At 44.3% G+C, this 26,858-nt stretch overlaps 1 protein-coding gene across 12 annotated transcripts in view; it reads left to right on the top strand.

Annotated features, from left to right (window-relative positions):
- ASTN2 (astrotactin 2) overlaps nucleotides 1-26,858 on the top strand; it is a 1,030,196-nt gene that overhangs the window by 293,137 nt on the left and 710,201 nt on the right. For 11 of the 12 annotated variants that reach the window (XM_045165168.1, XM_045165167.1, XM_045165170.1 and 8 more), the window contains exon 4: nucleotides 7,387-7,539. The exons of the other annotated variant lie outside the window; for it this stretch is intronic. In XM_045165168.1, coding sequence (XP_045021103.1) covers nucleotides 7,387-7,539 — 153 coding nt within the window. The remainder of the gene's footprint in view (nucleotides 1-7,386; nucleotides 7,540-26,858) is intronic. 12 annotated transcript variants of the gene reach the window in all.

Genomic DNA, 26,858 nt, shown 5'->3' with positions numbered 1-26,858 from the left:
AGGGAGTGTCTCCATCATTCACTGGCAGAGCTGACACTGGAACTCGGGGAGACTTTCTCACACATTGCACGAGGCAGTGTGGACAAGTGGTGCCTGCCTGTTGGTTGGTTCTCTGAACGCAGTTCTGTAGGTGACAGAACTGACAGCATGGGGCATGAGCTGAGTCTAGGCCCTCCAGGCTGGACAGTCTTGAGCATCGACACTGAGCAAGGTTCCTTCGCAAAGCAGGTCTGACTGTAGCCAAGGCAAGCCCCTGGCACCAGCCAGGACCAAATTGCAGGGGACTCATGTCCAGTTGATTTAAGATGGGTGGATAAGCTGTCAGAGAAGCATCCAGGCTCAGAGAAGTCATCTCCAAACTCAAAGACTAGGATATCCATGTCTGTCCACCAGGCAGGCCAGGAAGGGTATGTGTAGGGTGGAACAGTGAATGGAGCCAGGTTCTGAGTCATAGTGAAGGTGAGGTGTTAGTCCCTCAGTCCTGTCTGACTCTGCAGCCCATGGACTGTAGCCCGCCAGGCTCCTCTGTCCGTGGGATTCCCCAGGCAAGAATACTGGAGTGGGTAGCCATTCCCTTCTCCAGGGGATCTTCCAGACTCAGGGACTGAACCTGGGTCTCCTGCATTGCAGGGAGATTCTTCACTATCTGAGCCACCAGTCATAACCTGAGTCTAAATCCCAACTCTGCCATTTTCAAGGGTGTGACCCTCGGAGACTATTTAACTTCTCCAGGCCTCAATTTCCTCATTTCGAAATATCTAATAACACTTTTCAAAGCTGTTAGGAGGAATAAGTGAGCAAACATAAAAAAAAAAAAAAAAAGTCAGCCTCCTTGCCTGGCAGAGAGTTGGTGAATTTTTCAAGAATCGTGAGTTTTCTTTATAAATAGACTGGATGAATCTAGAAATATTAAGAGGATGATGATAAAGCTGATACAGGAACTTGAACCCAAACCCAGACAAGTTTCAGTGGTAGACCTCACAGTCTGTGTTGCAGAGAGAAGAGTGCATGAGTGTTTGAACATGGCCTTGGTGAATACCACTGTAGACAGGGCAGGCGGTGCCTGTGCTGTAGGGTGGTGTATCAGGCTGAAGCTTGCCTGGTGTCTGAAAACCAACACAACCTTTATGCTTTTGCAGAGGCACTCGGGTCTGCCTTGTCTTCACCCTCCTCTCACTGTCTCTGTCTCCTCCCCTATCCGTATCCTTCCCTTTACCTTCTCTTTATTGTTTTTCCAGCTCTCTCATCTCCTTTCCACTCTTCTATCTCTCCGTTTCCACACCCTGACCTTGATTCCAGAGCACAGCTTTCCTTTCCATTCTTGCTTCATCTCCCTCCTCCCTGCACCTTTTTCCTGTTCTCTTTTCTCCATCTTGGCTTGGGGGCTGGGGCTTCAGTCTCCTCGGGCCCCAGTGGTTCATTCCCATTAAGCTTGACAATCTCTCATATGTCAATTAGAAAGAGGCCGCTTCCCCCTCTTCCCCCTCCCTTTCCCGGGCCTGCCGCGATGCTCAGATTAAGTACCATCTGTTGCATTCATCCAGGCAACGGGTGAGCATTTTGCTGCTCTGGGGAGGCAGAGCTCAGCGGGTACCAGGAGGTAATGTGGCTTGTTTGGACAACTTGATATATTGATATTGATAGAGCTACTGGATGGGATTGAGAGGGACGGGGGCGGGAGAGAGTGTTACCGAGGATGAAAGAGGCCATGGAGGGGTTTGCATAAGCACTTCCCGCTCTAAGCCTGTCTGGGCTCCTGGCACCGTCACCAAGGCAAGAGCAGCCAAACAGATGGATAGGATTTGCTATGGTCGAGATCAGATACCCCTGCAGCCCAGGGGAGCAAACCTTGCCTCTCTGTGTATCTTCCTCTGCTCCCAGCTGGTCAGATCGGCATCAGCTTAGGAGAAAGGAAAGCAGAAATAACAGGCTAGAAAGAGGCTGACCTTTTGGAGTTGCTGAATGTCAGAGCCACGATGAAAAGGGATGATGTATCAGTCGAGGTTCCAGCTGGGCAAAGAAGGCATCCTCCAATGAGATTTTTAGGAGAAATTCAACGAAGTGACTATTTATAGAGAAAAGTCAGAATGCAGAGAATCAATGGGGAGGAACCAGGAAAAAATAAGTATCAGGAAGCCCACTACCAATTCTGAGAACTGAAGGGGCAGGGAGATGGCATGGTTTTATTAGAGTCTCTGAGAACTGGTTGTGGAAAAGGGGCCGTGGCAGAAGTTACAATTGTGGAGGTCAGTCATTTGATGACTCTTTGTGACCCCATGGACTGTAGCTAGCCTCGTTTCTCTGTCCCTGGGATTCTCCGGGCAGTAATACTGAAGTGGGTTGCCATTCTTTTCTCCAGGGGTTCATCCCAACCCAGGGATCGAACCCAGGTCTCCTGCATTTCAGGCGGATTGTTTACCATCTGAGCCACGAGAGAAGCCCTAAGGGCCCCAGTCTCTATCAGAAATATGATGTGGAAACAGGAAAGGAGCAAGGGAAGAGATTCCCTCAAACCTTCTCCTCCCAGATCCTTCCAGGCCATCTCCCTGGGAGAACTCAACCAGTAGCCAGATAATGAAGACCTGCAAAGTAGCCCGTTGAGGGTCTGCCTCCACGAAACAGAAAGGAGCAGAATGAACCTGTGGTTGGAAGATGAGTCTAGGGGTAAAAGAGAGAGCAGATAGTGCAGGCCAGGAGTGGTTCTGTGTTCCATAGCCTGCACTGTGTCAGAAGCTAATGTTCTTAATCATTACACACACTCCCTTTCTACCTGTTTCAAAGAATGTGTGTGTAGAGCCTCTGTAGAGTCCAGTTTCTCTCTGGTGAGTACAAGACCCACATCTACTCAACCTTTCTCCACTCAGACATCTGGGAGGCATCAAGTACTCTTCCCTAAAACTAAACTCACTTTCATTCCTCTTCCGATGTCTCTCCTCTCATTGAAAGGTACCTTGTTCTGCCAGAACCGGAGTCATCCTCTCCACCTCCCTCTCCCTTATCCTCCCTTTCCAGTCAGTCACCCCTCCTGTAGGAGTTATACCTACAAAATAGCTCTCACATTTCCCCCTTGCTCTGTCTCTACCACTCTGCCATTTCTGTCTCTGCTCTCTCCTGATCCATCTCCTTTATTTCTGTCTCCACCTCTGCTAGTCTAGCATCTCATACATGGGTTAGATCGTGTACATCTCATATACAGACTTCTGTGCTCTGACGCCACCTTCCTACTTAGCCTTCTCACTTCTATTTCTGACCTTCCCCAGTGAATTCTTCTTGCTACCACCAGAGCCATCTTCCCTCAGTGAAGATCTGCCACCTAAAACCTTCACCGTGTTCTCCTTAATAAGACCCAGAAGAGTGAGGGTTAGGGTGAAGGTCAAGGTTAGTGTTAGTATTGGGGTTTCCTACCTCTCTAGATGATGTCACACCACTTGCTTTCAGCATTTCAGCTGCAGTGGTGATTGGAGCCCCTTCCACATTTCTGCTCCCCATGGGGTCTTTGTTTAGACTCTTTCTTCTGACTCCTCTGCTTTTTTCCCCTTCAGCCCCACCGGCAGCTCCCTTTTCACCTGATTAACTCATACTCTTGCCAGAGCTTAGTCATGCTGCTCACGTCCTTGAAACAGTTTCTATGGCTTTCCTAGACAAAGGCATAGTCCTCCAGCATAGCCTGTTTTTTTAAATATAAATTTATTTATTTTAATTGGAGGCTAATTACTTTACAATATTGTATTGATTTTGCCATATATCAACATGAATCCACCACGGGTATACACGTGTTCCCCATCCTGAACCCCCCTCCCACGTCCCTCCCCATACCATCCCTCTGGGTCATCCCAGTGCACCAGCCCCAAGTATCCTGTATCATGCATTGAACCTGGACTGGCGATTCGTTTCTTATATGATATTATACATGTTTCAATGCCATTCTCCCAAATCATCCCACCCTCTCCATCTCCCACAGAGTGCAAAAGACTGTTCTATACATCTGTGTCTCTTTTGCTGTCTCGCACACAGGGTTATCATTACCATCTTTCTAAATTCCATATATATGTGTTAGTATACTGTATTGGTGTTTTTCTTTCTGGCTTACTTCACTGTGTATAATAGGCTCCAGTTTCATCCACTCATTAGAACTGATTCAAATGTATTCTTTTTAATGGCTGAGTAATGCTCCATTGTGTATATGTACCACAGCTTTCTTATCCATTCGTCTGCTGATGGGCATCTAGGCTGCTTCCATGTCCTGGCTATTATAAACAGTGCCGCGATGAACATCGGGGTACACGTGTCTCTTTCCGATCTGGTTTCCTCGGTGTGTATGCCCAGCAGTGGGATTGCTCATCTTTCACTTGTCCTTTTCGGTACGTATCACTTGCAAATGCTGTGTTTCTCCTGTCATCCATGGCATTACTGTTGGCCTTCCTGTCCACATGGTGAGCACCACTGAGCAGTTTTCTTTGTTGTTGTTTCTGCCGTCATACCCTGTTCTGGACCAAAAGTTTATGTCCCCCTCAAATGCATATGCTGAAGCCTTAACCCCCAGTGTGACTAGACCCGCCATAGCAGAACACCATACACTGGGTGGCTTAAACAACAGGCATTTACTTTTCCCCAGTTCTGGAGGGCGTCAGCAGGGTCGGGTTCTAGTGAAGGCTTTCTTTATGCCATGTAAATGGCCACCCTCTCTTGGTGTCCTCACTGGGGATGGGGGGAATCTTTCTGTTCTTCTAAGACCACCGTGCTATATGATTAGGGCCCTGATTTTATGATCTCCTTAATCTTAATTACATTCTAAAGGCCCCATCTCCAAATGCAGTCCACTATAGACTGATCTGTGTATTCCACAATTCACATATTGACACCCTAACCCCCAGTGTGAGTGTATTGGAGACAAGGCTTTTGATAGGTCATTAAAATTCAGTGAGAAAATAAGGTTGGGGTCCTAATTAAATAGGGTTTGTGTCCTCATAAGAAGAGGAAGACATCTCCCTTTCTCTCTCTCTCTTTCTCTCCCCACTTCCCTCTCAGCATGGATACACTGAGAAAAGCCCACATGGACAAAACAGTAAGAAGGAGCCATCTTCAAATGAGACTCTGACCAGTTTACATTATCCAGTCTATGATTTTTGTTATGTAAGCCCAAGCAGACCAAGACATATTTTATGAAAATAGCGTAGAAGGAATGGATGAGTGTGGAGATGAATGAATCCATGGATCTTGACAGATATGTATGGGTCCCCGCCTGCCCCCAACCTTGGTGGATTCCCAACCGTGACTTGCTCTGGACTTTGGATCACAGGATAGCCCAATTCTGGCAGTTTTGTGTAGATCAGTCTCCTTTCCAGGTTTAAAGCATCGGGATTGGGTGTGACTATACTTCTCAGAAGGGATTGTAGGCTTTTGCTGGAGGATTCTGTATCATAGGCTTGGAGTAGTGGACCTGTGTTTGGGACTTTCTTCTTGGCTCACCTTTAAGTAGACTTAACTGAGGTACCTGGGGATACGGACATCAAGAAAGGCATATGTGTACACTGTGCTACCACAGGGCCACTTGTATTGTCCATTGTCTTTTCCTTAGCAAGCTTAGATTCCCCTCTATGTCCCTGAAGATGAGGTTTCTCAGCGTCTGATACCCAAACCAGCCCTCTGGGAAGGAGCTACCCTGCAAACACATCTGTGTCTAAGCTGATAAAACTTCCTGAGAAAACAGGATCTCCTTAAAATTGGTGTTGGGATGTTCAGAAGCCTTCTTTGTCCACTCTGGAAAAGGCCCATCAAAGAAACAGGAATCTTTGGCACATCCTGTTCCTTGTCATCAGACAGCAGGTGGCTTAAACTGAAGAACTTTCCCGGCCTCTGGAGACGTCAGTAGAGGGAGGGCTGAGTCTGAAGATTTCAAAGTCTGGACTGTCTTTGGGGATTTCTCAGAACAAAGGCCCAGAGACCATTCAGCCAATCTCCTTTTCTTCTTTCTCATTTCCTCTCCTCTTCTTTTATGTTGGCTCTCTGCTTCCTTCTCAAGTTCTTCTGTGTTTTGTTTTTTTCTTTTCACTTTTATCTTCAACTTTTTTTCCCCCTCTGCCCTTTTGACATCACTCTCTCCATTGCCTGTAACTTTCTACCAGACTCAATTTAGAAATTTCTGAAAATGTGGCTACTGGAAGCTCCTTGGAGGGTATTGAAACAAATGGAACATTGGAGTAGGGTTTAGAAGGCTTGACTCCACTGTTTGGTAGCTTAGAGCAAGTTGTATGCCTTGTCTGGGGAGAACCTCAGCTTCCCTTAGTGAAATGGGGCTCTTGTACCAAGCACTGTGTATATCACAGCACCATAGTATGTGTGTGTGAAAGTCGCTCAGTCGTGTCTGACTCTGCAACCCCATGGACTACACAGTCCATGGAATTCTCCAGGCCAGAATACTGGAGTGGGTAGCTGTTCCCTTCACCAGGGGATCTTCCCAAGCCAGGGATCGAACTCAGGTCTCCCATGTTGCAGGTGTATTCTTTACCAGCTCAGCCACCAGTCTCCTGAAATGATGTTCGCCCCAGGGCTGCTGTCCACCCTTCCTGCCACTGTTCTGGTCCGGGCTTCCTTGTCTCTGGCTGGCTCCTGCGAAAGCCTCTGTGCGTGTACTCCACACTCTGGTTAGCAATTGTTATCACAGGGACTTAACTGGAACATACCAATTTCTTCTTTAAAACCTTTCAACAATCACTTTTTGCCTATGGGATAAAAATATTTAACTCCGCAAGGTGGCTTTCAAGGTGATCTGGCCTCTGCTGCCTCATCTGCTCTGCCCAGGCTCCACAGCAGCCACACGGAACTTCTTTCATTTACTCAAGCACTGTGTTCTTTCTGGCTTCAGGTCTGTGCACATGCTTCTCCTTCCACCCAGGGCACTTTCTTATCCCAAATCTTTTCAGCAATTCCACCCTGATTCTGTATTATTTCCTAATTCCTAATCTTGTTTAAGGTCTTGGTGGAGGTATTGTCTCCTCCAAGAAGCCCACCTTGACTCCTAGGATGGGTGAGCCGACCTTCTTGGTGCTCCTAGAGTACTCTATATTCTCCTATCACAGGAGTGTTGCAAGGTGTTGGCAATGCCTGGATATGTGTCCTACCAAGCTGTGGATTCTTTGAATTATGGATGGTGTTCACCATCATATCTCAAGGGCATGGGGGCGGTGCCCTTAAAAACACAGTAGGTGTTGCATCAATAAGTGTGCAGGGTATCAGATTCATCTCTCCTGGTCTCCGTGACTCCTGCATCATCACTGGGTCTGGGAGGGATCTCCAGACACACAGGGGGTGGGGGGCCCAAGCCCAATTCTTCAGGGCCTGAGGGTGGGCCAAGCCCTAACTTTAGTCCCATTGCCCACCCTGTAGCAGCAGCTGAGGCGACGCAGGAGCCAGTGGAGTCCCTGATGCAGAAGTTCAAGGAGAGTTTCCGCGCGAACACGCCCATCGAGATCGGTCAGCTGCAGTCAGCACCACGCAGCATCTCAGCAGGGAGGCGGAAGAGGAGAAGCAGGCCCCGAGGTAGGTCCCCCGGGCATCTCTGGCCAGGATGTCCACCGGCTCTGCCCAGGTTCTGAAGGTGCCAGGAAGAACGGTGCCCTCTTCCCCCGGCTTCCCTCTGCTCACAGAACCCACGCCACTGTCTCCCCGAGAAGTCATCTCATCCGAGGCCCTGCAGAGAAAGGACCTGTGTCCCTGGGTGTAAAGGTCCCCTCTCTGGACCCCAGCGTCGTCCTCTGAGAATGGGAACGAATTGCCATCTCCTAGAGTGGTTGGGAAGATTAGCATCAATCTGTGGCCGGTGGCCAGCACAGCAGCAGAGCAGCGGGATACACGCTAAGTGTAGCTGCTGTCATTTTGGAGACTGTGAGATAGTCAGGATGTTCTCATGGGAGACATTCTCAGACTGGGCCACAGAGCAGGGTTTGGACCCCCTCTTTAATTGCCCAGAGAATCTAGTGGTCAAAGTAGGAGTTCTGTAAGATAGATAGACTAGATTCAAATTTTGGTTCTGCTGTTACCTAACACTTTGGGGCAGTTTCTTCACTTTTCCAAGCCACTCGTCTCTGCCTGGCTTGCCATAACATCTCAGCACAGTGCCAGCCAGCATACAATCAAAAAAGAGATCTGTCCCTCTTCCTTCTCCCTTTCCTCCCCGTCATTATCATCATCAGCATCATCCCCATCTCCTTCTTCCTCTGACCTCACGGGTGACTTTGTGTCTGGGGCAACCGCCACCCCCATCATTGCCTAACCTCCCAAACTCAACTTCATCCTCCTGTCCACGCCACGATCTCCAGCCAGTCATTCTTCCTCTTGACTCTTACTTCTCTAGTGCCTATAACTTGGTTCTGATTATGTCACTCTCCTCCTTCCATGGCTTCAGAGATTGTCCATTGTCTACAAAAATGTTTCCGCTTATGAAAATGGCCTTTGAGGCCACCACAGAGCTCCAGTCTCTGTGCTGTTCTTCTAAATCCATGTGTTTCCACTTCATAGCGTTTTCTGTCTGTGAAAAATTCCTGTCTAGCCCCGATGAATGTTTATCGGCAGTTATTAACACTTTCTTACTCCAGGCAGGGGGCTAAATGCTTTGCCTATCTCATTTGATGGTCAGTAACAGGTACCATGGTGATGCCCATTTTACAGATGCTGTCACTAAGGCACAGAGTCACCCAGAGGGACACTCTAGTAAGTATCAGAGCCAGGAAGAACTGAACAGTCTGAGTCTCAAACTTTTTTTTCCCACTAAACCATTAGATTCTATCCCAGTGAAGTCCTCCCTGTCTTTCCAAGCTTAATATGCATGGTGTATATTGGCAAAGAGATCACTGATAGTCACCATCACAGTTCACCCTGAATTCTCCCAAGTGTGAATTCTCTCACATCTTTATCCATGTGTTAAAGACTGACTCCATTTTTGTGTAATGTTATTTGCTTATGTCTGGCTCCCTCCTTAGCTAGACAGAGTTCTTTGAAGGCAGGAAGTATCTTATTATTGGAATCATCTTTGTGTTTCTGAAACTAAATTAGTGTCTGCACGCATGGTAGACACTTGTTATTCTCTAGATCTTAATCCTGTGAATTCCTGTATCCAGTGAAAAACTAAGATCTACACATTTAGCCAAGGTCATAAATTGAGACAGAGGTTGAGGATTGAGTTCCTTTTTGGAATTCATGTGGTAGACCCCAGGTTGAACCATTGGGTAATGATAAAGATTAGTTACTTTGAGGCTAGCAATGTCTGAGCACTAACCCAACCCCATTGGTGTCAACTTGCTTAGCTTTGGAAGAGTCATTGGATGTCTCTGAGCCTCCAGTTCTTCTTCTGTAGAATGGGGATGCTGACCCCTACATCAGAGGATTGTTGTAAACATCTGATGAAATGAAGAATGTAGACTGCCTTGGAGCTCTTAGCTTATGTATATTAGGAACTGAAAAATGCTCTCTTGTATTTGTCATGACTTGAGCATTCAAGATCACTTGTAATTCCACTCAGCTTTAACTGTCCATCTTTATTGCTCCAGCATTCACCAAGAATCTCCTACCCATATTCTCTCTACAAATACAGTCCCCATAAATACACTTGACGCCAAGTCCATAACTTCACTGCTCTCCACCATCAATCTGAATTCCTTTCCTTAATGTCATATCCTTAACACTTTTTATGTCAATGCTTTCTTCCAATAACCATCTCTTTTATGCACCATAACTGTCTTAAGGAGGCCTCTTCTGTTAGGCATTTGGGCTGTGCTTAGTCGCTCTGTTGTGTCCAACTCTTTGTGACCCCATAGACTGTAGCCCACCAGGCTCCTCTGTCCATGGGGATTCTTCAGGTAAGAATACTGTATTGGGTTGCCATGCCCTCCTCCTGGGGACCTTCCCAACTCAGGGATCAAACCCAGGTCTTCCACATTGAAGATGGATTCTTTACCATCTGAGCCACCAGGGAAGCCCTTGTTAGGCATTTTGGTTATTTCTAATTATTTCACAATTATAAGCAATGCCATGTCAAACTTTTTTTTGGAAAAAAACTTGGCCTTCGTGTTGGATTCTGTTTTCCTTTCTTGAATTTCAGAATTAGATTGTTAGTGAAATCTATTATTTGGCTTAGACCATAATTGAATATCAACTCATTGTAATTTATAAGTTAGATGGGGACTAAGAGAACTCATACAGGTAGAAATTCATTTTTTTCCCTTAAATATATTTCAAATTTGTCCCAGATATGTTAGTCACCATTGTGACCATTGCCACTTCTTACCTCCTGCTTATGACTGTATCCTCCTGAGGTTCTTCCCAAAGCAAGCCAGAGTAATCTTTTAAATAAGATAAGGTCACTCTTCCACTTAAAATTATTCAGTGGTTCCCTTATATTTATTTCTTCTTTAGTTTTTATTAGTGTATAGTTGATTTACAATGTTGCATTAGTTTCTGGTGTACAGTGAAGTGAATCAGCCTTATATATACATATATCCCTTCTGTTTTGATGCTCAGACAGTAAAGAATCTGCCTGCAGTGCAGGAGACCCTGGTTTGATCCTTTGGTCAGGACAATCTGGAGAGGGGAATGGCAACCAATTCCAGTATTCTTGCATGGAGAATTCTATGGACAGAGGAGCCTGGCAGGCCAGTCTTGGGGGGTCCAAAGAGTCAGACAGGACTGAGGACTAACACAACACCATCTCTTGCCAGTTCTTGTTCGGTCACTAAGTCCTGTCTGACCCTTTGCAACCCCATGAACTGCAGCACACCAGGCTTCCCTGTCCTTCACAATCTCCCTGAGTTTGCTCAAACTTATGTCCATTCAGTTAATGATGCCATCCAACCGTCTGATCCTCTGTCACCCCCTTCTCCTCTTGCCCTCAATATTTCCCAGAATCAGAGTCTTTTCCAAAGAACTGGCTTTTTGCAGCAGGTGGCCAAAGGATTGGAGCTTCAACTTCAACATCAGTCTTTCCAGTGAATGTTCAGGGTTATTTCTTTTAGGATTGACTGGTTTGATCTCCTTGCAGTGCAAGGGACTCTCAAGGGTCTTCTGCAGTACCACAGTTCAAAAGCATCAATTCTTTGGTACTCCGTCTTCTTTATGGTCCAACTCTCCTGTCCATACATGGCTATTGGAAAAAATCATAGCTTTGATTATATTGACATTTGTCAGCAAAGTGATGTCTGTGCTTTTTAATATGCTGTCTAGGTTTGTCATACCTATTCTTCCAAGGAGCAAGCATCTTTTAATTTCATGGCTACAGTCACCATTCACAGTGATTTTGGAGCCCAAGAAAATAAAATCTGTCACTGTTTCCACTTTTCCTCCATCTATTTGCCATGAAGTGATGGGACTGGATGTCAAGATCTTAGTTTTTCAAATGTTGAGTTTTAAGCCAGTTTTTTCACTCACCTCTTTCACCTTCATCAAGAGGCTCTCTAGTTCCTCTTCACTTTCTGCCATTAAAGTGGTATTATTTGCATATCTGAGATTGTTATTTCTTCCAGCAATCTTGATTCCCAGTTAGGTCACCACAGAGCATAGAGATTCTTGTGCTATAGAGTAGATTCTCATTCGTTATATATTTTATACAGAATAGTGTATATGGTGTTGGCAGTGGTTTAATCGCTAAGTTGTTTCCAACTCTTGCGACCCCATGGACAGTAGCCCACCAGGCTCCTCTGTTCATGGGATTTCACAGGCCAGAATACTAGAGTGGGTTGCCATTTCCTTCTCTAAATCCCAGTCTCCCAGTTCATCCCATCCACTCTTTCTGCTCTTGGTGTCTATGTGTTTTTTCCTCTGTGTCTGTGTCTGTATTTTTGTTTTGCAAACAGGTTTATCTGTACCATTTTTCTAGATCCTATATATATGCAATATTTGTTTTTCTCTTTATGACTTATTTCACTCTGTATGCCAGTGTCTAGGTCCATCCACGTGTCTGCAAGTGGCATGATTTTGTTCCTTTTTATGACTAATATTCCATGTGTGTGTGTGTGTGTGTGTGTGTGTGTGTATGCCACATCTTCTTTATCCATTCCTCTTTTGATGGACATTTAGGTTGTGTGGCAACCTAAATGGTGGTGCAATGAACACTGGGGTGCAAGAATCTTCTGGAATTATGGTTGTCTCTGGTATATGCCCAAGAGTGGGATTGCAAGGTCATATGGCACTTCTGTTTTTAGTTTTTTAAGGAACCTCCACACTGTTCTCCCCAGTGTCTACATCCTGTTATCTTTAGAACACAATCCAAACTCCTTGCCTTGGCATGCAGGCCCTGTTCCATCTACATCTTCTTCTGCCCTCTTCACTCACTTGGCATTTCCCTGTGCTTCAGACGTAATGATTTTTATGTCCCAAGAACACAACAAATGGGACCGCACTATACAGTCTGAGAACTTGCTGTGCTTCTCCTCACCGTGCCTCCTTTGTCCCCCAGATGTCACCCTGGGGCATCCCTTCTCACCTTTCAGGTCTTAACTCAAATGCCAGCTCCTCAGAATCCCTGTCCCTGACTGCCCAAACACAGGTACCCAGATTTTTACTCCTTTCCATCCCCAACCTGCTACTATCTGTTACATAATCATTTTTCATTCCTTCCCTGATATTACAGGCCTAAAATCACTTTTATTTGCTTGCTCATTTACTATTTTCCTCTCTAAAATAGAAGCTTCATATTCATAAACCTCATACATAGAAAGTGCTTAATAAATATTTGTTGAATAAATGAGTGCATTAACCTCAAAGATCGTTGGAAAGTGGCTCAGTTTTATAACCTTCAAATTGATGGTAGAAGAGGGATCCAGGATAAAGTAAAACCGCCGGGTATGGGTCTCCTGGGAATCCTGTTTCCCCTAGAGGTAGACTCACTGATGGATAGCACATGAAACATGTTCAAGTGGATGCTGTTAAAGCGATTTTCAAAATGGCTTAATAACATTGTGCTCATGGTTTTGCTGGCACTATTAGATAAGGGTTTTTTTCCTGAGACAGGAGGGCTACTACATGCCAGCCCTGAACTTCCGAACTCACAGCCTTTCTGCCACAAGTCCTCCAACTTTTCTTGAATAGAAGAAATCCACTGTCAGTAAAAATTCTGGAAATTCTGCACACTCCCTCTTTCTCTCGTAAATTCCCAAACACGTTTTAGTCTCTGAAAGACCCCAGGAAGTCCTGCCATGCAGAAAGCTGGGCAGATTTGTTTAGCTCGTCGTCTGTAAAAACCATCTTGACCGCAGACTATTTTCCCCCTTGGAACGTGCATGAACATCTTGCAGCACAGAAGCATCCATAGAAACATAATTTTGGAAGTACTCCATTGGCTTCCACTGACCATCAACAATGCCAGATATGATGGTCAAAACCCCTGGTCTTTCACTCTGTCTCTCCTCTGCCGCTCAAGTGGCCGTGGGCCTTCTGGCCGAGAGTGAGGGCACCTGGCCTCTCCCTACTTCATTAGGCTCTGCGCCCAGCCCCTGGTGCTCAGCGGGTCCCAGCAGATGGAATGGGTAGCCTGGAACCTGTGTCATGGAGTTGAACACACGGTTAAAAGCGGCTCCAGTGTGGTTTGGCAGTTAGGGCTTCCCCCTGAGAGACCTGGCAGATGCTGACTGCATCGTCTGCAGGCAGACAAAGGAAGGCGGGGAGGTCCCAGTGCTATCCTCTCGTCTGCAGCAGGGTTTTATGAGGCAGCTGTTGGGTCGTCACTCCCAGGCATCCACGTGCAATAAAATGGAGGTAGAAAAATAAAGTGAAACGTGTTAGTCACTTAGTCATCTCCGACTCTTTGCAACCCCATGGACTGTAACCCACTAGGCTCCTCTGTCCATGGGATTCTCCAGGCAAGAATACTAAAGTGGGTTGCCATGCCCTCCTCAAGGGGATCTTCCCAACCCAGGGATCCACCCGGGTCCCCTGCATTGCAGGCAGATTCTTTACCCTCTGAGCCACCAGGGAAGCCTGAAAAGGAGTTATGGATGTTCAAATAAAGCAGAGGGAAATTGTTACGGATGCGAGGAAGGGCTTGCTGAGGTTCATGCAGTCTAGGTAGTGGTCTTTAAAAGTGGGAGTTTGTGTTTGAAATTTAATTTCACCACTGTCTAACTGAATGATCTTAATTAAGTAAATGAAGAAGTGGTTTTTAGCCTCTGTTTTCTTATCTATAAATTAGTGCTGCTGCTGCTGCTAAGTCGCTTCAGTCGTGTCTGACTCTGTGCGACCCCATAGACGGCAAAGCCCCAGGCTCCCCTGTCCCTGGGATTCTCCAGGCAATAATACTGGAGTGGGTTGCCATTTCCTTCTCCAGTGCATGAAAGTGAAAAGTGACAATGAAGTTGCTCAGTCGTGTCCGACTCTTTGTGACCCCATGGACTGCAGCCTACCAGGCTTCTTGGTCCATGGGATTTTCCAGGCAAGAGTACTGTAGTGTGGTGCCATTGCCTTCTCCAAAATTAGTGCTAATAATGCCTAAGTCACATGTGGGTTGTGAAGTAGCACCTGCAAAATGCTTGGCCCGGTGTCTGACTCGTGGGTGACCCTCAATCAAGTGTAGCTAGCTGTATCATCGTTGTCAGGGTCCTGCTCATTTGACCTCTGGGCTCACACATCCATTTCCTTTTGCCCGGCCATTGCCTGCAACTTGGTTGAGGTTTTATCATCCCTTATCCTGATTGCTGTGGCAGCCTCTTCATCCACAAAGCCATCTTCCACCTGGCAGGTGAAGTGGTCTTTTGAAAGCATGCTAAATCAGACCATGTCACTCTCCTACCTGGCACATTTTCCTGATACTCTGTCACTGGTACTGAGGGGCTTCTGAAGCTTTTCCAGCAGAGTCATTTTAGAGGTGGATGAGAGTCAACACATACCCCCAAAGGGAATGCAGCTGTGCTCACAAAGCTTCAGCATAAGCCCCAAATTCCAGATTCCATCTAAAAACATCCATGCCCATCTGTTTTATTATGTGCAGATTTATTGTACTTTGTTGTTGCTATTTAGTTTTTAAGTCATGCCCAACTCTTCACAACCCCATGGACTATAGCCCAGCAGGCTCCTCTGTCCATGGGATTCTCCGGGCAAGAATAGTGGAGTGGGTTGCCATTTCCTTCTCCAGGGGATCTTCCTGACCCAGGGATTGAACCTGTGTCTCCTGCATTGGCAGGCAGATTCTTTACTACTGAGCCACTTTTATTTGTCAGTTAAATTGTTTAATATTTTCTCAAGCCCTTAGTCCCAGAAAGAAGAATCATACTTGTGCTGGTTATACTGGGATAGTCAGGTACCATCTTCAGTGGGTCGCCAAAGGACCCAGTGAAATAGTGCCTGTAAAGCGTTGAGCACAGAGCCAGGCAAATGTGCACATTGAGCAGATAGATTCTACTATTTTATCATTTACTGCTTTTATCACTACTGCGTTTTTTAAACTTTTAATTTTATTTTGGCGTTTAGCCAGCCAGTTAACAATGTGATAGTTTCCAGTGAATGACGAAGGGACTCAGCCGTACATATATATACATGTATCCATTCTCCCCGAGACACTCCTTCCATCCAGGCTGCCACATACCATTGAGCAGAGTTCCCTGTGCTGTACAGTAGGACCTTCTTGGTTACCCATTTTAAATATAGCAGTGTTATCACTACTGTTTTATTATTACTTTTATATTTGTCAATGTCATTATCAGGACAGTGAGAATGCCAATATCATTATATTTGTCAGTATCCCATTAGGGATACATTCACCCAGGTTTAGAAGTAAGAGTCTGTGGGATGAATGACACGCTGTTTAACAGGATGAGGAAGTCACTGGAGCCTTCTGCACAAGCCTCCATCCCAGCCTGCCCTCAGCCTGCCTCTGGCTCCGCCCAAGTCCCAGACCACTGTGTTCTGCAGCCTCCAGCACACAGACCGTCATTCCCTTCTGCAGCACGCCTTGGATTCCAGCTCTGTGTAATCTTCATACTCTCCCTGAAAGCACCCCCACCACCCTGCCCGCCCTTCTCTGAGCAGCCAACTGCTACTTATGCATCAAATTCTGGTTTCAAAATCTTCTCTAGTAAGACCCCAGTTCCTGCCCACCCTCAGCGCTCATCCAGACTGAGTGAACTTCTCCTCTGTCTCAGCACTTGTAGCCCCCATGCTACCTTCTATTAGACCCCTCATTACAGGACACACCTGCTTCCCTTCTCAACTCTGACAGTCCCATGATGAGAAGGACAGTGATTTATGTCTCTCTGCAGCCCAAATGCCCAACATAGAACTGGCATAGAATAGCAATTGGCTGAATGGGAGAATACATGAATAGGCGGATGGATATATGGATGCATGGATGAATAAAGAGAGACAGTTGGGAGCCTCCTGGAATACAAAGGGTTAAGGAAATATGGTACAACTAGCAGTTACTTTGCATTTAGTATGTTCCTAGTATTGTGCTCATCATATATTATCTCATTTAAAAACCCCCCAAATCTCATTAAATAAGGCTTATGATTAACAGCATTCTATAAGAACTGATACTCTTGAATTGTGGTGCTGGAGAAGACTCTTGGGAGTCCATTGAACAGCAAGGAGATCAAACCAGTCAATCCCTAAGGAAGTCAACCGTGAATATTTATTGGAAGGAGTAATGCTGATGCTCTAAAACTTTGGCCACCTGATGCAAAGAGCTGACTCACTGGAAAAGACCCTGATGCTGGTAAAGATTGAGGGCAGGAGGAGAAGGGAACAGCAGAGGGTGAGATGGTTAGATGGCATCACTAACTCAATAGACATGAATTTGAACAAACTCCGGGGGATAGTGAAGGACAGGTAAGCCTGGCATGCTGCAGTCCATGGAGTCACAAAGAGTGTAATATGAGTTAGTGACTGAAGAACAACAAAATAAGAAATTTAAACTTAAGTAGTTTAAATGACTATCCCAAGTGTACCCAGCTAGTAGACTATGGAACTGTGAATCCAGAGCCCAGACAGAGTCCATATTTCAGTCTCCAGATGACAGTAGTTTTGGTCTTAGCTAGTCTGGATGCGATCTCTTAGCTGTGAAATTCTATCAGCCTAGTCTGAATACTATAAGGAAGTGGTGTGGTTCCTTTACATTGGCAGGTGTTTCTGAATCATCAGTGCTGCTGTGAGGGTAGTCAGGAGCTACAGCTTCTGGAAAGTGAGGCATTTCCTTCTTAGCTAACAAGGAGTCAAGACTGCCCCTTACAAGCTCCTTCTTGCCCTGGGGTGCCAGTGCTATGGCCGGAGGATCAGCAAACCCAGTGGTTATGTCATTGTCCAGCACTCTGTGCATTTTCAAGGCTCATCCAGCTTTTTTTTGCTGTGTTATACAATTGTAGGATGTGCCAGCCAGATCTCTGCCAACCAGCACTTCATCATTTAGAGCATAAAACAAGGAATTAGACATCTGTGCCACAAGGAATACATAAGAATGTGGTGTGAACTGGCCTGGGGTGTTTATAAACCATGAGATAGATAGTTACAGAAATAGAAAGAAGACTGAATAGACCCCAGCTACCTAGAAATAACCCTGCTGTTCTTTCCAAACAAAACCTTAAAGCTACTTTCTTTGGGAAATCTTTCCAAATTTTTCTCACATGAAAGTCACGCATACTTCCTCCAAATTGTGGTTCAGTTCAGTTCAGTTCAGTTCAGTTGCTCAGTCATGTCTGACTCTTTGCGACCCCATGAACTGCAGCACGCCAGGCCTCCTTGTCCATCACCAACTCCCGGAATCCACCCAAACCCATGTCCATTGAGTAAGTGATGCCATCCAACCATCTCATCCTCTGTCGTCCCCTTCTCCTCCTGCCCTCAATCTTTCCCAGCATCAGGGTCTTTTCCAATGAGTCAGCTCCTCACATCAGGTGGCCAAAGTATTGGAGCTTCAGCTTCAACATCAGTCCTTCCAATGAACACCCAGGACTGATCTCCTTTAGGATGGACTGGTTGGATCTCCTTGCATCCAAGGGACTCTCAAGAGTCTTCTCCAACACCACAGTTCAAAAGCATCAATTCTTCTGCGCTCAGCTTTCTTTATAGTCTAACTGTCACATCCATACATGACCACTGGAAAACCATAGCCTTGACTAGATAGACCTTTGCTGGCAAAGTAATGTCTCTGCTTTTTAATATGCTGTCCAGGTTGGTCATAGCTTTCCTTCCAAGGAGTAAGTGTCTTTTAATTTCATGGCTGCAATCACCATCTGCAGTGATTTTGGAGCCCAGAAAAATAAAGTCTCTCACTGTTTCCTCATCTATTTGCCATGAAGTGATGGGACTGAATGCCATCATCTTAGTTTTCTGAATGTTGAGCTTTAAGCAACTTTTTCACTCTCCTTGTTCAGTTTCATCAAGAGGCTCTTTAGTTCTTCTTCACTTTGGTAACCACTTCTTTATCTTTCTTATGATATTTGTCATTTGTCACCTTTGATGAGAGTAATTTAAGGCCACTTCTCTTCTCCCTTAATTAACCTCCTGAAGCACAATGACTATGTCCCAGGTCATGCCTGTGATTCCCGTAACTAAACGAATCTTGACAAATAGCAGATGTTCAATTAATGCTTGATGAATTAATGGGAAAGTCATCACATGGGCTGCATGATCTTGGACAAGACTTTCTACTCTCCAGGCACCAGTGTCCCCGTCTATAAAGCTGTGTAGAAGCAAGCTCAGGTTCTGCTGTTAGATCCATGTGGCTCTACACTGCATTCTTCCTCTGGCTCCCTCAACTCTGAGAAGTTATTTATTGTGCAAAGTAGTCACCACTTAATCTGCAGATCACACAGTTGGCCACCTAATAGGGAGGCTGTGAGGATTAGACTTAATGTATGTAAAAAGCTCAGCGGCCCACACTAAACCTAGTAAGCACCTAATCGTTGTTTGGAAGGCAGAGGTGATAGGCTAAATCATGTCCACGTCTGCTCCATCTCAAATGGTCTTTGATCTGTAAATCTGATTGTGAGCATTGTTGTCTAGTGAAAAGTTCAGTATTTGGAGTCCAGAAACCCAGGTTTGAACACCAGCTCTCAAGTGCAGGAGGTCCTCAGAGAAACTACATCACTTCTCAGGATTCCATCCACAGCACCTGGAGATGGGACAATACCTGCTATTCTTGTTCCTTGAGGCTATTGTGAGAATGTGCTAGAATACTTACTAACATGCTCTTTTAGTAGGCATTTTAGATTAGCATTGCTACATGTAGCAATCTATTTGCCTGTAGATTAGCATTTAGCTAATCTATAGGCATGCTGCTCTGTAGATTAGCAGCATCCTGAAGTCAGAGCCTTGACACCTTCAAACACAGGGCGTAAAATGCAAATTGGAAGAAGAAGCCTTTCCCTTGGGGCTCCGGCTTTCCTTTTTCTGGACCACATGGCCCTTCCACCAGTGCTCCCGGAGCCAGCACCGCCACAACCTGGTAATGCCCAGGTGGGGTTGGATGGAGGCCTGGGAGAGCTGATTTATAATCAGAGCACACAGCTGCCTCCATAAATCTTCCCTGATGTATCTTTCAGAGAACTTTGCATTCCTAAAAGTGTATGTCTCCTCCAGGTGGTTTTCCTTGGCTGTCTGAAATATGTGTAGGGCTCTCAGTCCATTCTGTCTGGTCTCGCTGGGTAGAGAGGAGACTACAGGTAACTCAAAGAGAAAGCTCTGGACCAGGTCTTGGTGGGGCCTGGGGATGTAACTCTAGGATATTTTTTTTCATCAGTATATGGTATAGTACCGTGTCACTTAGAGTTATAGAAGAACATGTGTGTGTGTGTTTAGTAGCTCAGTTGTATCCTACTTTTTGCGACCCAATAGACAGACTGTATCCTGCCAGGCTTCTCTATCCATTGGATTTTCCAGGCAAGAATACTGAAGTGGGATGCCATTTCCTCCTCCAGGGAATCTTCCCGACCCAGGGATCAAACCCACATCTCCTACGTTGGCAGGTGGATTCTTCACCACTGAGCCACCAGGAAAAGCCCTTATAGCATAATAAACAGCCTAAAATTTTGTGGCTTAAAACAGAAACCACGTTTTTGGTTCTCAATTCAAGTCAAGCATTTGGCCTGCGCTCAGCTGAGCAGTCCTGGTCTGGTTAGGGTGAGCTCACCTGCCCTTGGTCCCGTACCTACAGTCAGCCAGCTCTCCAAGGCTGGTTCACATGGGTTCCAAAAGTATCAGGAACAAGAGCTTCAGGGCCTTTTGAGGCTTCAACTCGGAAGACACTTCGTCCTTTCTACTTCATTCACTTATTCAAAAGCAAGTTGTGAGGCCACCTTAGATCCAGGGGGTAGAAATAGAGTACATCTCTTGCAGAAGAGGCTAAATATTAGGATGGCTTTTTTTTTTTTTAGAATGACTTTTGCAACCTACAGGCGCTGATATTTTATGAAACCTCTGTTTTATATTAAAGCCTGGACTGATCTTCACAACCTCAGCATAATTATTTCTAATTTGCCGATGGAAAAATTGAGACATATATAAATGAAGGAAACTTTATAATGCAGCAGAGATGATGATGGGAGAACCAATTCTCCCGATTCTAATCCTTTTCAGAACTCACCTAATACAGTTATGTAAAGTTTAAAAATAAAATAAAATTAAAAAAAAAAAATAAAGACACTATCTCCAAATATAAAAAAAAAAAAAAGACTGTTTGAACCTCTGCTACTTTGCCCCTGTTCAACAGGGACAAAGACTTCATGATACTAAGCCATGGTTAGATACAGCCTAGCTTGTGATGTCTAGAAGGGCAATACATTTGTATCTTGGCTCCATCCTTGCAAGGGCCTATGGTCTAATGGCAGATCAGTAAAATGACTCAGTAAAGGGCCAGTTGGAAAACATTTTAGGCCTTTCTGACCAAGAGGCAAGCTTCAAGATACTGTGTAGATACCTATACAATGAGAAAATTTTGTCTACAAATTTTGATTGATGAAATTTAAAATATAATAATAAAAAGCCATCTTTGGTAACAAAGTTCTGTTAATGAGAAGAATGGAATTTATTTGACACTGAAATGTGAATTTCATATCATTTTCACATCTTAATGTATTCTTCTTTTGATTTGTTTTTACCACTTAAAGATGTCAGAGCTGTTCTTAACTCCTGGGCCATACAAAAACAGGCATTGGGCCAGATTTGGCCCACGATCCCTGGTATAAGGGAGCATCTCAGATTTGGACTCAGAGAATCCTTGATGCAGCATCCCCCATGAGTATCTAATTGATGTGTGATGTCAGGTGAATCCTGGATGTTCCAAAGCCATTGTTGCCCCAGGCTCCCAGGCACACAGTAGAGGGGAGACAATTTCTTATGTTCTCTTAGTTCACCAGAGAGGGAAGCAAATCTCAGGTTCATCTGATGCAGCTGGCTTGTAGATGTGCCCTGCCATAGAGAGAAACTAGCAGACCGGGGAATGGAGTGCCACAAAACTGTCCTCATTTCATGCCATTTGAACATGTAATAGCATGTGGACCGTATTACATATGTAAGGATTGACACTGGGGAATTTGGATAAAACGTAGGTAGGAACTGGCAGCTCGTGCGCTTTTCTAATCCGACTGTTTTCAAATGAGTTACGTATTTAGAAAATTACAAAGAGAAGGCTTTGGCTTTGTGTTCTCCCGTGTTTGAGAAAGACATGGTGAAATAGTGAGGTTCTGATGTGGAGTTCACAGCCATTAGCAGGAGTTTTTAAGCTGTGCTCCAAATAGACGTTCCAGGGATGAGTGGGCATAGTGGGGCATCGCTGTGTAGGTAGGGGTCTTTCATCAAACTCCTATTCTAGATTTATGTATTGGGCTTCAATACATAAATTTTTTGTTTTTGGAGAAAAGTCTCAACTCTAGCATATATGCTTTTAAAAGCAAAACAACAAAAAAGTGTTTTTATGACAGAAGCTCTCGTTCACATGTGGAAAGGAAGCTGGCGAGGGCCTTCCTATTACACAGACACACACACACAGGTGTTGGGTAAAATATAACATTAAAAAAAAAACCACACAAATTTATCTTAAAAATGAAGAAAGGCAACTCCTCAATTGTAAGGAATGAGGAGGAAATGCAAAAATCGTTGATTTTGGAAGAGGCTTTGATTTTAAAAGCTAATGTTTTGGTGACTCCAGGTGGGCAATGGGATGGGATAAAAGTAAAAAGAAAAAAAAAGTATGGATACTAAGTAGGAAGAGGGATGTGGGATGTATCAGGAAGTTTGGATTGATGTATATATACTCTTGTTACTATGTATAAAGTAGATAATTAATGAGAACCTACTGTGTAGCACAGGAAGCACTACTCAATGCTCCCTAGTGACCTAAATGAGAAGGGAATCCAAAAACAGAAGAAATATATATATATATATATAGGTAGAGCTAATTCACTTTGCTATACAGCAGAAACTAACACAATATTATAAAGCAACTATACTTCAATAAAAATTCATTAAAAAAATAAAGAGAAAACAGGAGCAAGGAAGAAATGAAAGATCACTTGGTGGAAAACAGCTCTGAAGCATCAGTAATCATAATAAATGTAATTTTTATATTTCAATTCAGAGCTTGATTATATTACACAAATCTACTTATGTGCTTTTTACCAAAGATCTTAGAACGTAAAGACACAGAAAGTTTGACAGTGAAGGAAAAGGTAAACCTATACTAGGCAAATGCTAATCAAATGAAACCTTGGGGAGAAGTATAAATATATGGCAAAATAAACTATAACAGTAAGAAGGAACAAAAAAAATCCTTAGGAATAAAAAGTGTCATTAATTAATCATAAAAGGAATGGTTCACTAGGAGACAAATAAAATGTGTACTTACATGTGCGAACAACACAAATTTAAAACATATGAACAAAAAATTGAGAGGAGCAGAGTATGTTGATGAATACCTGATCAAACTGGGAGTTTTTAATAGAAGTATTCTAATTAGATCAAGTAAGCAAAATGCTTCTAATAATATGGACCAATTGAACTGCACTCTTAAAAATACAATAAAATGGGTATATATAAAATCCTGTCCCCAATAATTCAGAGTTTAAAGATTTTTCTCAAGAAGTGAGAAATTTGCTTAATGGTTTTGACATCTTATGACCTGAATGTTCTGGCTTTGGTCCAGTTTCCTGAAATTTTGTTTTATATTCAGTGATAATGTAACTTTGCAACATTTATGACTAAATGTGGGTTCATTTTTATGCCTCTGAAAGGTTTCTTTCAATCAGCAGTGGGGGTAGGAAGGAGCGATCTATGTGTGCTGATTTTATTTTGGTTTTGCTTTTATTGAGGAGACGAGGGTACAGGGGAAGTTGTGGTTGAAGGAGAATCTTTTCAGAAAAATGGTCACTGTCAAGAAAAACTAATAGTGTTTTGTTTCAATTCATATTCCTCACATTTTTTTCCTTAAGGCCAAAGACATAGTCCATTTTCACAGAATAGCTTCTGGAACCAGGAAGCCTTTCTCTAGATTACCTGTGTATAGTCTAGTTGAGAAGGCGCACAGGGGATCGCTGTAGTTTCTGACGCCCTGCTGTATCTGCGTCAGTCTGGTTACCTCCCAAGGAGGTGCTGGGAAAGGTCAGTGGAATCCCCTTCATAGAATGATGTGACATTAACAGCAGCCATCGTAGATTCCCAAATGGGAAAAAGTCGTGAAGAAGAAGTTGCGCGTTTGGGCAGGCCTGCAGGACAGTAGCTCCGTAAGGACTTGCGAGTCCGAGACTAGGAATGGCACTGATTGCTGCAACACCCTAGCGGCTCCAGGGTCTCCGGGACGGTCTCTGCTTTTGTAAAAATTATTTTTCTCCATTATTTGCTTTATTTTTCAAATTCCTTCCTTTGTTTTAATTGATATACAATATTATATGTGTTTCAGGTGTACAAATAGTGATTGATAATTTTTAAAGGTTTTACTCCATTTATCCTTATTATAAAATACGGTCTGTGTTCCCCAGTGCTGTACAGTATAGCGTACTATCTTATTTATTTTTCCCATAGTAGTTTATATCTCCGGAGAAGGCAATGGCACCCCACTCCAGTACTCTTGCCTCCCCATGGGCGGAGGAGCCCGGTAGGCTGCAGTCCATGGGGTCGCTAAGAGTCAGATAGGACTGAGCGACTTCACTTTCACTTTTCACTTTCATGCATTGGAGAAGGAAATGGCAACCCACTCCAGTGTTCTTGCCTGGAGAATCCCAGGGACAGGGGAGCCTGGTGGGCTGCCGTCTATGGGGTTACACAGAGTCGGACACGACTTAAGCGACTTAGCAGCAGCAGCAGCAGTTTATATCTCTCAGTCTGCTACCCCTATATTGCCCTGCCTCCCTTCCTTCTCCCCACTGGTGACCACTGGCTTGTTCTCTGTATCTGTGAGTCTGTTTCTTTTCCATTATAGTCCCTAGGTTGTTGTCTTTTTCAGATTTCACATGTAAGTGATACCATATAGCACTTGTCTTTATCTGACTTCCTCTGGCCTCGTTCTGGAGAAGAGCGTCTTCTTTGGTCTCAGCACAGCCTGGTGCATCAGGTCATCGCCGTGGCACTGCGATTCTTGCCGTAGGATGAGACGCTGCCTAACTGCTCTCTATAGGTGCTGCTGCTGATTCCCATTTCCTGGATTCCTGCCTCTCCAGCTATGGTCCTGCCCAGGGCCTCCAACCTCACTATCTTTCATTCTTTCAACAGACTGCCTACCAAGTACAAGGTGCCATGCTAGGTCCCAAGACTGCAGTAGAAACCAGAGAGACAAGGTCCCTACCCCAGCAGGGCTCAAGATATGTAGGAGGAAATCAAGCAAGCAAGAAAACATTCAAGTACAATTACAAATTAAATGTACTGGAGGAAATGACCTTGGTGTTGACCATGATAGTTGTTCACCAAATCTAACGTGAAACCAGCCAGGCTTCTTCTTTGTTGCTTTGGCTAGAAACCATCCTTACCCATGATTCCCTCAGCCAAGGTGACAATTCAACAGGAAAGATACTGAGGTTGTAATTTGTTTTTCTTCTGTCTCCTGCTTTGGGGCATATATCAGATAGGAAGCAACTGCAATTTGTGGCCGCCTGCTTTGGGCCAGTCACCATTCTAGGTGCTTTCATATGTATCCTTGTAACCACCTTCCTTTCTTTAACCCTTATTTTGTAAAAGGAATTGATGTTCAGAGACATAAAGTATGTTGCCCAAGCTCACATGGTCATGTCAGTGATGGAGCCTGGATATCAACTTAGATGTGTCTGCTTCCAACACTGATGTCCTTTCTCCCACATTGAAACTCTCTCCCTTTTTTTAGTGCCTGCTTCCAAGTCCTGATTTCCCATCACCTGTGTGATCTCTACACATAGACAGGCCTCAGAGGTTAGACTAAAATTTGGCAGAAAATAAAGTCAGTCATGGAAACAGACCCTTTGAAATCCTCTAATCACCCTGGTGGGCTTCTCATGTGGCTCAGTGGTAAAAAATCTTCCTGATGCCCTGGAGAGAAGGAAAGGGCAACCCACTCCATTATTCTTGCCTGGGAAATCTCATAGACAGAGGAGGCTGGTGGACTCTAGGCCATGGGGTCACAGAGAGTCAGACACAACTTAGCGTCTAAACAACTCAATCACCCTAATGGGGCTTGCATTCATTTTCTTGCCTGATTATTATTAAGAATATGCCATCTGTGTCAACTAGATATTATGATTTTGTTGTAAACTTTGGCACAGTGTGGCTTACAAAGACCTAGCCTTTAATCTCATTTCAGGATGGAAAATGTTGGTTGGATGTACGAGGTCTAACTGTCTTAACCACGTGTTAGAAATCCAAATGTAGCTAAACATTAAGGTTAAATGATGATATCACAACTTACTCGGTTTGCATTTTACATCCAATTGAAAACACAAACCACTCGCCTCATTAATCCTTTGCAATCCAATTTCTCCCCCCCTAAATGAAATGATCCTTTTGGGACACATTTATATCCTTTTAACAGCCGCCTGACAGTTCTGCTGGTGGAGTTCGTATCCAAGTTTGTTACTGGGTAGTGACAACTTACCCTGACGGATATGTGTACATAATTATTCTCTTGCAGTTAGATTTAATTAATGCTTACCCTCATCATGATCTTGCAGCTAGCGAGCTCACTCTGCAGGATCAGCTAATGGCAAAAGGATTTCCTTTTTAGCCAAGAGAGACTCCAAAGGCTTTGTAAAACTCTTCTACTTTTTTTTAAGAGGAATAAAAAGGAAAAAATTGCACCGAGCGTGTTTCATTTCTTCCCACCCCACATTAATGCCACGTGTGAAAGGATTTGAGGCAACATTTGGGGATGAGTTGTGAAACCTAATCTTAGACTAAGTATCACTAATATGAATAGGTCTGACAGACCTACAAAGAAGATGTATATTTTTTGATATCTTAGTTTAGAATTGAAATGTCCTGGCTTCATTGTGTTTATGTCTCTGTACAAAATATTTATGTGTGTATTTTTCTAGCCATCTCCCCAGATGAGACCCAGAGTTCAGTAATAAATAGTTAGGAAAGTAAGGGGACATTAAGAAGAAACTATGGAGAGACAAAGGGAGTTTGAAGATTTGGGAAGAGATTATTAGGAAGTCTGTAATAAGGAGAGGGTGTGTGTACTTATAAAACCCCATTAGATGGGAATACTTTACAAATAACTGGTCCCAGTCCATGCTTGTGAAATATTCATGTGCCATTTGCTTTTTATTACTATAATGGCAATGCCTTGTGTTTGCAGAGAGCTTAACAGTTTACAACAAATTTTCACATCCATTATCTTAGATGATTGTTGCAACAGCCATGTGATGTGAGCCAGAGAAACATTCCCAGCTAAGGGGACGGAGACCCAGAGAGGTTGAGTCACTGGC

The sequence above is a fragment of the Bubalus bubalis genome, chromosome 3, assembly GCF_019923935.1.
Source record: "Bubalus bubalis isolate 160015118507 breed Murrah chromosome 3, NDDB_SH_1, whole genome shotgun sequence".
NCBI classification, from domain to species: Eukaryota; Metazoa; Chordata; class Mammalia; order Artiodactyla; family Bovidae; genus Bubalus; species Bubalus bubalis.
Note: the sequence above shows the minus strand (reverse complement) of the source record. Positions and strands in the feature narration are given on the sequence as shown.